General features: G+C 36.8%; 1 protein-coding gene across 7 annotated transcripts in view; it reads left to right on the forward strand.

Moving 5' to 3' along the window:
• HECTD1 (HECT domain E3 ubiquitin protein ligase 1) overlaps nt 1–13,953 on the forward strand; it is a 104,576-nt gene that overhangs the window by 73,536 nt on the left and 17,087 nt on the right. For 4 of the 7 annotated variants that reach the window (XM_034768704.1, XM_034768702.1, XM_034768707.1 and 1 more), the window contains exons 25-29: nt 1,359–2,195; nt 6,477–6,698; nt 8,952–9,085; nt 11,538–11,694; nt 12,533–12,755. In XM_034768704.1, the coding sequence (XP_034624595.1) occupies nt 1,359–2,195; nt 6,477–6,698; nt 8,952–9,085; nt 11,538–11,694; nt 12,533–12,755 (1,573 nt within the window). The remainder of the gene's footprint in view (nt 1–1,358; nt 2,196–6,476; nt 6,699–8,951; nt 9,086–11,537; nt 11,695–12,532; nt 12,756–13,953) is intronic. The other 3 variants (XM_034768706.1, XM_034768709.1, XM_034768708.1) reach the window with 2 other exon arrangements.

The following is a 13,953-nucleotide window of genomic DNA, read 5'->3' on the forward strand; positions in this document are numbered from 1 at the left end:
CATTTTAATGTTTAACTTAAAAATAGCTCATATGTTTTTTTTTTTTTTATTTGAGGAAAATAAAACGTGCATCTGGGCCAGACAGTTTCTAGGTCTCATTTCTTCCTGATGTCATATAAAATAACTAAAAAAAAATCCCAAATTTTTATGAGTTTAATGGAAAGTGCTGATCAGTTGAAACAGTGCTACCAAGTTTCATTATAACAACGTCTAGTAAAGCTTAAATTAAAAAAAAACAAAACCTTTATGAAACATTAAGATTGTGATAAACATTTAGACAAGCAGGAAATTAAAACATGAGAGTAACATTTTACCCTTTATACATGATGTGAGCAGTAATAACAGTAGTCTGAATTAAGGGTTTAGATGTTAACTTTACCTTTTGAACTTTCTTACGTTACTCTTTTATCACAGTGGTGTTAGAAACATCTTCTAAGAAAAGAATAGAAATCTTGCATCCCTTGTTAGAGCTATTTTCATCTCAAGTAATCAACTAGTTAAGCGTTCTATTAAATTATTATTCTTTTGCAATTATAGAGTCCAAACCTGCCACCCTTACTCAAGCAAGTAGTCCTTACCTATATAGTCCAATGGAAGTCAGTGAGGCTATTCATGTGAGTAAGGAATGCAGGATTGGGCCCACATTAATTACTGAACTGAAAAACTGAGTTTCAGTAAAACTTTTTATTTTGAATTGGAATACAAGAATGAAAAAAGTTCCCATTTAATCAATTTCATTTTTTAAATATGCATTCTATAACTTAAAGATGCTGGCACACATAATTTCAACTAAGCAACATATATAAAAGTGTTATAATTATACAGTTTTGCAGAAATAAATGAAGACATGAGAAATTTTAATATATAATTATGATTTTTCTGACTTTTCATTCCTTAAAAATTAAGGATGTTATTTCTAAATTTACGGGAAACTATTAGCATCCTTTGTTATAGTAAACATTTTATCTTACAAATACTTCAAGCCCACTTATATGAAACGCATATCCATCTTTAATTAAACTAAAGATTATTTTTTTTAAAAAAGGAGAAATGCCTGTTTAACAGGCATCTAGTATGCCAAATTCCAGCCTGGAGCAAATTTTTTTTGGCTGGATTCTCAGACCCTGAAAATAGCGATTAATCAAGGCATGTGAATGCCAACTTAACTTAGTAAAACTATCAAATTATTTAAATTCCAAAACTTTTTTCATTTTTAATTGGCACTGAAGGCTATTTACTAATTTTAGTAACTCAAAGAGACAGCCCTGATACAAAGCTGATCCCATATTGTGGAGCTACTGTCTTACACGCTCCTGTCTGCTTTCTGCTGGGTCTCATAAACTCCTGTCCCTTTCCAGGCTGGATTGATGTCACCTGGGATGCTGGTGGCTCTAACTCTTACCGTATGGGCGCAGAAGGAAAGTTTGACCTCAAGCTTGCACCAGGGTACGACCCTGATTCAGCGGCATCACCCAAACCTGTTTCATCCACTGTTTCAGGCACAACGCAGTCATGGAGCAGCTTGGTGAAAAACAACTGTCCAGACAAGACGACTGCTGCTGCAGGCTCCTCAAGTAGAAAAGGAAGCAGCAGTTCTGTGTGTAGCGTGGCCAGTAGCAGCGACATCAGCTTGGGTTCGACCAAAATGGAGCGGAGATCAGAGAGTGTAATGGAACAGAATATAGTTTCAGGCACTGACGTCCACGAGCCAATTGTTGTTCTGTCTTCTGCTGCTAACATGCCTCAAGCTGAAGTAGGGTCATCATCCAGTGCAAGCACCAGCACCTTAACAGCGGACATGGGAAATGAAAATGCAGAAAGGAAGTTAGGTCCTGACAATTCCATACGTACTCCTGGGGAGTCTAGTGCCATATCCATGGGAATTGTTAGTGTGAGCTCTCCTGATGTTAGTTCAGTATCTGAATTGACCAATAAAGAAGCAGCTTCCCAACGACCCCTTAGCTCTTCAGCAAGTAACAGACTTTCAGTGAGTTCTTTGTTGGCTGCTGGTGCTCCAATGAGCTCCAGTGCAAGTGTTCCTAATTTATCTTCACGTGAAACTTCTAGCTTGGAGTCTTTTGTACGAAGAGTGGCAAACATAGCACGTACCAATGCCACTAACAACATGAATTTAAGCCGAAGTAGCAGTGATAACAACACTAATACTTTGGGAAGGAATGTCATGAGCACTGCAAGTAAGTAAGATATATATTTTTGTCAGAAAATGAGATCAAATGCTTCATGTAAGAGGGATGTGGAAGGTTGTGTCTGCCCTTGGCTTCCTTTTAGACTTTAAATGTGGTCCATTCTGAAAGCTTGATGTGGAATTTAACTACATCAGCCCCCATTTCCTGTGTTCTTGTATAACTCATGAAGAGTTCATTGTATTTGGGAAATGGCGTATTGCTGTTTCTTCACTAATTTGTAACTGTTTTGTTGTCAACTGCCCTTGCTCCCTCTTTAGCATTCTCCAAACAGAAAAAGAAGTTTATTCCTGTAACACATTTTTGAAAACTTCAACAAAGTTAGAAATGCTGGAAAACTAACAGCAGCTGATTTATGAGACTGCCTCTTTAAGCTGTTCCATATTACATAAATTTACACACATGCAGAGATCTGATCTGCCCTGAGGGGGAAAAGTATATATGTAATTACCAGTATTACTAGGAGATTTTCCTGCACATTGTGAATTGATTCTGTAGACTTGAACTTAAAGAACACAATAAAGGAAAAAATAGTGTATAGTAGAAAGATATTTTAAAATTTCCATGAATTTAATTTCCCACTTAATATTAAGGCCAACTGCAATCCACTTTACTGAATTCATTATGATGTGTATAGTTGGTGTATAATTAAGGCTTTGATCCAACAAATCTTATGCATATGCCTAACTTTAAGCATGTGTGTAGTTCCATTGTTTTCAATGGTACTGTATGTGTTTTAAGGCAAGGTATGTGCTACAGTCCTTTGCTGGATTTAAGGTATAATAAGGGAAGTATATAAAATCCTGCTATTTGTTATGAGTTAGGTCATTCTTCTGAATTTTAGAATGGCCCTGTCTCCCACTTGGTGTATCATAGAACTTGTAGATGTTTTGTTTTGTAAATTTGGCCAATTGTAGTATTCAAATTAGGGGAAGGCATTGATGAGCAGCCTTTTATCAAATTGACCAAGTTCAGAGAAATGAAGTCATCCTAACCAGAAAGCAACAATTCAGTTTCATATTAGAATTTCCATACCTTTCGTGTCCTTTTCCTTGTATTTTTTTTTCTCCAAATAGGTGAATGACCAGCCACAGTAAAAGGGATTGCTCCTTGCTCCTTTTGTGTGTGTGCATGTGTGTTAATCTTTTTTCTTTGAATGATGATGTATAGAAAACTTTTCAGTTTGTTTTGCTATACATTCTTATGTTCATAAAGTGAGATCAGGAAAAATAATTTAACACTTTGGGGCAGGCATAAAGATAAAGGGGAATAGAGGAAGGAGTAGAGGAAGGAAGAGGTTACTGGCTTTTTGTTTCATAGAGCAGGAGAACAGTGCCAGTAATGCCAGCAGTAATGCTGAAGTTAATTTGTGTTGAGGGGAAAGGCTTTGATTGAAGACAATAGTATGTGTTTTAATAGCACACTTAATTAGCTTCCTAGAATTTGGCAGCAGGTTAAGACATATATTGTGAAACAGTAGTGATGCAAAGTGCAAATAAACCCAGTCCTTAATTTGCCAATTGCTTATTTCAAAATTAAATAAAAAAAAAAAATTCTCTCCTTTTAGGAATTATTTTGAATTTTATAAACGGAGCAAATTGCATCTCTACTAGATGCCTTAAAGAGGCACCAAGGACTAAATTCAGTAAGGGAACCATACTTAGTGTGATGTATATGTAACCCACACACCTCCTGGGTGTGGTGTTCTGTCCCATCTAGTGGCATCGAGACCATTTATAGAGAGGTTAATGAGTCTGTTCTACAGTCTTAGTTAAGAGCCATATGGCTTTAAGCTCAGGCTTGTGCACTAAGCTCCAGAGGTCCCAGGTTCGATCCCATCCGCTGCCGACCGGGGTCTGTCGGTGTTACAAGTGGGGGCTTGTCTGGGATATTTAACTGGGAAGACTCTGAAGCTCGGGACGCGCTGTGGTTACACATAGCTAAGTGGAAGGCCTGGAATTCAGATACATTCTGCATATAGGCTTGTCCAGAAACAATCTGTCTGAAATTACAGATGATTGGGTCTGGGGATCTAGCTATAACGGTTGCAATTTAAAAATATCAGCATTTACCAGTAGTTACTATGCAGTGGTATCTGAGCTAACCAATTTCTTTATGCTTATATGGTAACTGTGTAATAACAGCTGGCATGTGCTGACTTTGACTTCTACTGTACCTCCTCCTTATTCTAGTAGCAACTTGCTGTTGCTACTATGGTTATGTATGAGAAGATATTCACACTATTATAATCCCCATTTTCAGGCTCTTGAAAAAAAATAAAAAAAAAATCTTTGGGCCTGAAATTTCTCATGCTTGTCTTTAACCCAGAAGTTTGTGGGTTATTTATTTATTTATTTTTGGAGGTATGGGACAATGAGGGGTCTCTTTAGGAGGCAAAGTTAGCTACTTAAAGGAAACCTCAAAATTCAAATCTAGTTTGTGAAATTAGTGTCAGGTACTATACCTGCCTGGGCCCTACCAATTTTTGTGATTTTCCTATTTGCATTTTCTTAGTTTTAATTTTTAATCTGTTGTATAAGACTCACATCAGCAAAGGTGAAATGACTGACTACAGAATGAAACAGAAGCAGTAACGTTTATTATACACAGCTCTGTGAAATGCAAGGAGTAAACAAACTGAATTTTTTTCTAAACTGTTTCTAATGTGATTAAATTGCTTGTGTCCCTTTTAGAAGCAATTTTCAAAATTGCTTTTTTAATTAAAGCTTATTTTTAAAACTTCAAACTTTATATTTCACATGTTTTATAGAAATAATATTTGAAAATCACAGAGCATGCAACAAGCTTTATTTTTATTATAGGCTGCGAACCTGCACAATGTTTACTTCAGGCATGTGAGAAATCCCATTGAAGTCAACGGGAAAATTCACATGCTTAAAGTTAAGCATGTGCAGAAATATTTGCAGGATTGAGGCTTAAGTGTTTGATTTCTTACAGATATACTGTACAGCGCTGCACATATAATCATGGTCACCATGTAAATACCCAGAATTCTGCACATTGAATTACAGTAAACATACCGGCACATATGTCAGTTATCATTAAGGTCCTACTTCCTTCGTGATTGTGGATCCTGCAATATGGGGCTACCACTACAATTTTTATTTTAATTAGCTTATCTTGCACAGTCCACAAATTTGCATAGATTTTGAGTATGCATTTAGTACTGCACTAACAGTAAAATGTAAAAGGCTAAAGTGAATGTACTTGATTTCTACAGCAGTTGCATTTAAGACTTTTATATAATCTTCTGAAGTTTATATTGTACCGGTCACCTTTTTTTTTGTAATGAATGTACTATTGTTGCAGCATAATGTCTCGTTATTTAAAAAGAAAAAAAAAAAGCAGGCATAACATAATACTTGAGTGTTTTAAAAAAAATTGCTGGAAGGATATAAACAAATAGGTCTTCTCTGGCTTTTCCAAATTACTGCTATTAATAAAGGTCCATTATTATTTTTCTGCGATTTTCCATGTCTTGGCTGCAACTCAGACACAATTATTTGAAGATCATCCAGCGGTTCAAGTAGGACCTTAATTATTATACATTTAAAATAAAACGCATGTAGTGTATTTTATGAGTATGCAGTCACAGTTCACTTTTTTCTTGTTTTTAGTCTTTAATGTTTTTTAAAAAGGTAAAGATGTATTAAATTCAGAAATTGATTTTAAGATAGTCATGGCTGAGATTTCTAACACAAGTATGGAAATTAAGTTACATTTTTAATAGCACTTGTGACTGAAGCGCATTGCCCATATTACTGAATAAACACACTACATAGAATTAAACAAAATACTACATATGTGAGAGAATGTCAGGTTAGGGTTTCTGTAGGATTTATAAAATGCACAAAAATCAGAAGCTACAAAATTATATCAGTTTTTTCTCTGTATATCTATTAAATTGCATTGACAGTTAGAGAAGCGATCAAATCAGATTAAACTGGGTTTTAAAGAAGATACTGCAGATTTCCAGGGAATTGTATACAGTGGGATGTATTTAATAAAATTTTGCTTAGTTTACATGCAGGTTGTCCAAACTGGACATGCGGTCTATTTAACATCCCCAAACAGTTGCTGTACACCTCCGTGTTTAGGACCTCTCTTCTCATAGACAGGTTACCCATGGTGACTTTCAAGCCAAAAAAAAAAAACCACTTTTTTTTTTTTTTTTTTTTTTTCAAACACAGGACTCATGCATGTAAATTGTGCTCTTCGAATCATTTATTTTATCTTACCATATCTTTATAGCTTCTCCTCTTATGGGTGCCCAAAGTTTTCCTAATCTGACTACAACTGGTACCACATCAACAGTGACCATGTCTACATCCAGTGTTACTAGCAGCAGCAATGTAGCTACAGCAACTACAGTTTTATCTGTTGGTCAGTCACTTAGTAACACTCTAACTACTAGCCTAACATCAACATCTAGTGAGAGCGATACAGGTCAGGAGGCAGAATATTCTTTATATGGTAAGTTTCATTTTTAAATGAACATAAACAGAACTCCCATTAATGATTTTCCTTTTCTTCCTTACCTTTTTAATCGTTTTTTGTTTAGTATTTTATTTACTGAACAGTCTTTGAGAGTTGAGCTGTTCACCTGTCATTAGTTATGTAAGGCTGTACTCATTCAAAGGAATTTTGATGTAATGGCAGTGTTTCTGTACATTTTGGTTTTTTATACTCTAAATCTCTCTCACGCACTCTTACTGATTTTTTTTTTATGTAGGCATTTAAATATTATATTTGATTTTTTTTTTAAATTGGACCAGTGAGTTTAATGTCTAAAACATTCAGTAAATAGGCGTATTTTAAAATTAAACATTCTTCTTTGTGTGTTGTATAGATATATTGCTTCAGATTTTTAAAGGTATTTAGGCGTTACTGTGCTGCTCAGCATTGCAGTTCCTAACTGATTCGGGAGCCTAAATATCATTTTCAAAAGAGTCTGAATCCCTTTTGGAGATGTTTTAGGCTCCTAAACCAATTAGATATTGCAATGCAATGCACAACAATGCCTAAATACCTTTTAAAAATCCAGGCCATTGCCTTTTATCTCAGATAACACATTTTATTTTATGGAAGAGTAGTGTGTGTGGTTCCAGGAATCCCAATACCAGAGGAATGTCAACAAATTGAGGGGAATGATTAAGAGGATGGAATGATCTTATTTATGAGGAAAGACACAAAAACTTAAATGCACAATACACATTGGCTTGGCTAAATGATAACTATGGGATAGGATAAACAGTTAAAGGGTGTAAATACTAAAATAGAAAAGGGGGAATTTAGGGTAATCTAAGGTGAGTGATACATAGAGGAGTTAAAGGGAAATTTAGGCTGGTTATCAGGAAACACTTAGCATAGAGGTTTATTAAACTGGGGAATAGCCTCCTAAGGGAAGTCCTGAGAGCTCCATTACATGAGTCACTTAAAACTAAAATGAACAAAGCACTTAAAGAATGTAGGGAAAAGTTCTGTCTTGGGCCCTCATCTAATGCCCATTCACTTCAACGGATTAGGCCCATTTGGAGAGGATTGGTCAAGATGTCTGAATATGCCTTTTCTATTTCTAATTTCTTTGTTTCTGTGATACTAAATGGAACCAGTGTCACTCAAATATCTACATGTTGACAAAAACTTTTGTTCTGGCTCAGTGGCTGGGCTTAAAGTACACCGTATTCAGGAGAGACTGATGTGGTAGTTGTCTTAGGATTCCTGTCAGAGTCTTGGGAATGACGCAGAGATTGTATTTGTTGTTCTCTGGTAGAGCCTCCATAGCAGAGGTGTGGAAATATGAAGAAGGAATCAGAAAATATATATGCAGTAAAAAACCCTCTTTAGTAGACACTAGGGGAGTATGGGTGAGCTGTATGCCCATACCAAGGCTTTTGTTGAATAATTCTTATTATTATACATTTTACCTTTCAAAATGGTGTTAACAAATATATTATCAGAATTCTGTTACATTATGTCATTTGTAAGGCTCCGTGTCTGTCACGGAGGTCGCGGAAGTCACGGATTCCGGGACTTCTGCAGTGGCCCCCCAGCTAAGATTTAGTCGGGTATTTATAGTACAAGTCATGGACAGATCACGGGCCGTGGATTTTTGTTTATTGCCTGTGATCTGTCTGTACTTTTTATTAAAAATACCCATGATTAAATCGTAGCCTTAGTCATGTATTATGGTTTGGAACACACACTTAATGTTAGTAAAAAGGACACCATCAATTTGAAATTAGTCGTAACCACCCCCGAGTACCACTATCCATCTTTCTAGTTTTACAGTCCACATATTTACACAAATATGAAAGATCCACATAGAAGGGGAAACTGACTGTGTGACTGTATATAAAATGCTATGAAATACATAATGTAAACTGAAGAGAGAGAGAGGTTTTTTTCCCCCCATCGTTATCCATTCTGTGATTTTTAGGTGTTACTTCTAACAAGTAGTTAGAAACACATATACTTCTAAACATTTTTACTGTATCCTTTGAACAGACTCCTGTTTCTTTGCCAAGTGTGCTATCTTAGCTGCTTTACCATTTTTTCTTTTCCACGCACATTGCCAGAGTATCTTGGACTAGGTTTTAGCCCTGTCTTCCTTAATAATTATTTTGTTTAAATGAGATCTGTTTTCATTCTTCTCCTGCTTTTAGTTTTCAAAATTGTTTCAATTATTTTGAAAACGGGTTTGTGTCTCTTTTATTTTATATATAGATTTTCTTGATAGCTGCCGGGCAAGTACTCTATTAGCAGAGTTAGAGGATGATGAGGATCTGCCTGAGCCAGATGAGGAAGATGATGAAAATGAAGATGACAATCAAGAAGATCAGGAATATGAGGAAGTTATGGTATAGTATATACCTATCATACAAAAATACTTTCCAATTAAATAAAGTATGCATATTAAAGGATATGTAAAAAACCCATAGATATGTTGGCAATGTGGAGACCTAGAACTGGCTTTTCTATCCTTAAAGCTTATTTAGAGTTATAATAAATACACAAGAGTACCTGTCCTATGTTCTGACTCAACTTGACAAATTCTTAAAACAATTCAGCATAAATAGATGTTGACAGTTACTCGCTACTAGCACTATGCCAGCATTAACATAAATATATCAAATTAATAAATCTCACCAATTAAACCACTGTACTACCGCCACAATCTGACCCTCAGTCTGTTGGCCAGCAATTAAAAATAGGGCTTGCAGTGTGCCCTGAATGCTAATAAGCTTGGACTGTTACAGACCGTGATCAGGGGATGAAAGTTAAAAGGTTCAGGGCCCTGATAGTGCCCTTCCACCAGCCCCTTCTTTTTTTGTACCAAAGGAGCCATAGCTGAGGTGCTTCCATGGCAGTATCTCGTAAGGAGAAAAGGAAATTTCTAACACTGGCAGGTCACCGCCTTTTCAGACCTTTATAGGCCAAAACCAGCATCTTAGAATCAGACCAGAAACCAGTGAACAGCCAGTTCAGATCACAGACCATCAGTTTAATGTGCTCATGAAATGACACACAACGTAACAAATAGTCTGCCAAATTCTGAGTACCTGCTGCAGTTTCTGGGTGGATTTAAGACACAGCCCCATGTAGAGAGCATTGCAGTAATGTAATCTCCAGGTGACAAAGAAAAATGATGATAGTTGCATCCAAAGTTTACAGTTCACTGTCAACATCAAAAGCAGTGGGTACAACCTTCTGGCTGTGTGGAAGTGAAAAAAGCTAATCTGCCATAGCTGCTACCTTCTCTCCTGTTATCAGTTGGGAGTCTAATCAGACTCCCTGACTGAGAACCTGATCCACAGATGATGGTAACACAACTTCAATAACAAGAACCAGTGTTATTCTAGCCAAATCTTCTACTTGCTTCCCCTAGTGATTCTCAACCAGAGATACGCGTACCCCTGGGTATATGCAGAAGTCTTCCGGGGGTACATCTAGATATTTGCCTGGTTTTACAACAAGGTACTAGCGAAGTCAGTACAAACTAAAATTTCATAGCAGCAATGACTTGTTTATATTATACACTGAAATGTAACTACAATATTTATATTCCAATTGATTTATAATTATATGGTAAAAATGAGAAAGTAAGCAGTTATTTAGTAATAGTGTGCTGTGACACTTGTGTATTTTTATGTCTGATTTTGTAAGCAAATAGTTTTTGAGAGGTGAAACTTGGGGGTACCCAAGACAAATCAGACTCCTGAAAGGGGTACAGTAGTCTGGCAAGGTTGACCAGCACCATTTCAGTGGTAATGGTTCTGAATTTCCTCTTAGTTTGCCTATGAAGTAATTCATCACATCTTCTCAGATGTGTTGAACACCTACAAATCACCTTGACTTCATTGGGATTCATGTATGCTCACACTTCTGTAAATCTGGCCACTCAGATGCCTAAACATAGATTTAGAAACCTAATTTTAGGAATCCAAGTTTGACAGCTTTGGCCTTACTATTTTATCTTTCAAGGTTTCCTTAAACATTTCAGTTATTTCCATGGGAAATTGTGTACAACTTTTTGTGGCTAATTTAACGTGCAAATTGAAGTATTTTAAAATCCTAATTTTTGTTAGGGAATAAGAGATCCTGGTAAGGTTGTGCTTTCAGTGAAAACTTTGAAACTATTTCTAAATATAGATCACTAAATTTTTTCCAGTTAATTATTTTTAAGGCTAAAATTTAGTCATGGGTATTTTTAGTAAAAATCATTGGCAATAAACAAAAATTCACTGCCCGTGACCCATGAGTTTTACTATAAATGTCCTTGACTTAATCTTAGCTGCTCCTTGGGCCCCAGGACACTGCTACTGTTCTGGGGCCACCCACTGGGGTATGGCTGGCCCTGGGGCCACTGCAGGTGTGGAAGTCATGGTGGTCCTGGAAAGTCACGGTATCCATGACTTGTGTGACCTCTGTGACAAACTCTCAGCCTTAATTATTTTCCCTGTTGTCTTGTATTGATGAATAAAATTGTTAGGAGTGGAAGGGAGTGCATTCATAGCTACAAACAGAGTCAATTTGTGAATAGTATTCCCAATGTGTATTTAATAGTAGTATTTCCAAAATGTAGATCTCAAAGCACTTTACAAAAATGGGTAAGTATAGTTAACTCCCATTTTTTACTTGAAAAAAATGGAGGTTTTGATCTTGCTGAAGATCTTGGGACTAGAACCCCAGTACCTCCTTTCTAGTTCACTTTTAGTTTTACCTTTTATATAACTCTGCCTTATTTTGTAACTAGTCTTTTTTGTTTAACTGTTGATCAAATGGTTTCTGTGTGGAATCTTGCTTAAACAGGAAGAAGAGGAGTATGAAACTAAAGGGGGACGCAGAAGAACATGGGATGATGACTATGTATTGAAACGTCAGTTTTCTGCTTTGGTTCCTGCTTTTGACCCAAGACCTGGCCGTACTAACGTCCAACAGACAACTGATCTAGAAATCCCTCCACCAGGTATGTTGGAAGAACACTGAGGTTACGTCTACACTGTGATTAGACACCCATGGCTAGCCCATTCCAGCTGGCTTGGGCTGCAGGGCTGTTTAATTGCAGTGTAGACTTCTGAGCTCTGGCAACTGCCCACCTCGCAGGATCCCAGAGCTTGGGTTGCAGCCTGAGCCTGAAGTCTACTCTCCAATTAAACAGTCCCACAGTCCAAGCCCCGTGAGTCTCCTTCAGCTGGCATGGGCCAGCTGCTGGTGTCTAATTTGCCCTGAGAGTTCTTGTTCATACTGTAAAAGCAAGTTACTGTAGGTCTTTTCCTTTCTATCTGTAGTGCCCAATAACTGGAAGAGAGTTGTGGCTTCAGCCTGCAAGAGGTGTACAATAAATAGCCATCCTTAGTACAAACAAATTGAAAGGACCCAGTATAAGGGGACGATATTAAGGCTTGAAGGAGAAATTTAAGTGCATCTGGTAATTTAAAGTGAAGGATGTTGTCAGGTCCCTTGCAATCCTTTGCTACAATGGGAGAACCTGATAGTGAAAGTGAATGAAAGAAATAAAGTAAACTATTCTGCTTTCATTGTCAATGCTGATAAATGCAAAAAATAAACAAATAAGTAAATCTAGATTTTAGGAACTCCTTTAGCTGTTGGTAACATAGATATATCATACTGTTTTTAATATAATTTTATCCTGGCAGTTCCTTTCGGATATAGACATTTAATATTAAATCAGTAAATGTTCTTATAAGGGCATATTATTATTAATGTTAAGTAGTATGTGTGGAGAGTACTTATGTTTCATGAATTTCTTTTTAATTGTTTCTTAAATGATTTTACAAATACAGGTACACCCCATTCAGAACTCCTGGAAGAAGTTGAGTGTATGCCATCACCTCGTTTAGCTCTTATCTTGAAAGTTACAGGTCTTGGTACAACTCGGGAAGTAGAGTTACCCCTAACAAATTTCCGATCTACAATCTTTTACTATGTACAGAAATTACTGCAGCTTTCCTGTAATGGCAATGTGAAATCTGATAAACTTAGACGTATTTGGGAGCCAACATACACGTAAGAGATTATAAATATATCAATACATCTACAATGGTTTTATTTGAGGATGACTGGCTAAGAAATTGCTATAAAAATGTATGTTAAGATTTGGCTGCTTTTTTCTCACAAGAATCAAAGAAACTGATACCATATGCAACTAACAACATGAGGGAGACAAGGGATTTTTGCAGCAATGTAGAATGGATCTGAAGAGGGTTGCTTCTGCCTGCTGCTCTTCTAAAAATGCAGTGTTGAAGGAGGTGCTGGGAAGTAATCAGTGTCCTTATTAAAACAGGGCTGCGGTGGCCTACTGGGGATGTGACTCACTCTGTGGTCATACCCTGCTATATAGACTTTACGTAAAAGATCTAAACCTTTCTTACATTCGGTTGCTTGTATTCTAATTTTTTATGTAAGTTATTTTATTGCAGATTCATTGTGGTTTTTGTAGTGCTTTGTAGAATTTGGCATGGCTGATTTTGTATCTCTGATCTCAATAATGAAATTAGTTCATTACAGGGGGGAGGTTTTCCATTCCATGAACTGTGAAACATGATACATTATTAATGTATTTTGGTTTTCTTCTGAGTCCCTATCCCAGTTATCTTTTCAGTAGTAGGGTATGTTCACTCATCCTTACCTTGCATCCAAGGAACTAACAGGTTTTTCTCTAAGAAGCCATTTTCAGTATTGTTCCCTGAGGGTATGTCTGTGCCGCAATTAGGAATATGTTTGTAGCAGGTGTAGACATACCTGCGCTACCTTTGATCTAGTTAGCCTGATCTACTTTAGCAGCCTTCAGTCATGTGCTTCAGGGTACATCTAAACTAAATTCAGGAAGTGTGATTGCAAAATAGGTAGACATATCTGAGCTACCTTTTGATATAGCTAGATCAAAGCTAGCTCAAGTAACAATAGCAGTGAAACTGTGGCAACACAAGAGGTTGCACATGCTAACCCCATCCCCCCGCAGGACTCTAGTACAGATGTGAGCAGCTGCCAGGGCTTCACTGCTATTGCTACTTGAGCTCACTTTGATCTAGCTACATCAAAGGTAGCTCAGATATGTCTACATACGTTTGTCACACCTCTCGATTGTAGTGTAGACATACTCTGAAACATGACTGAAGGCATCCTAATGTAACCATATCCTTTCCCTACCTCTAGATAAATTCTGTTAGCACCATTCTAGAGACCAGCATTTGTAAGATCACTC

The sequence above is a fragment of the Trachemys scripta genome, chromosome 4 (assembly GCF_013100865.1).
Source record: "Trachemys scripta elegans isolate TJP31775 chromosome 4, CAS_Tse_1.0, whole genome shotgun sequence".
In the NCBI taxonomy this organism is placed as follows: Eukaryota; Metazoa; Chordata; order Testudines; family Emydidae; genus Trachemys; species Trachemys scripta.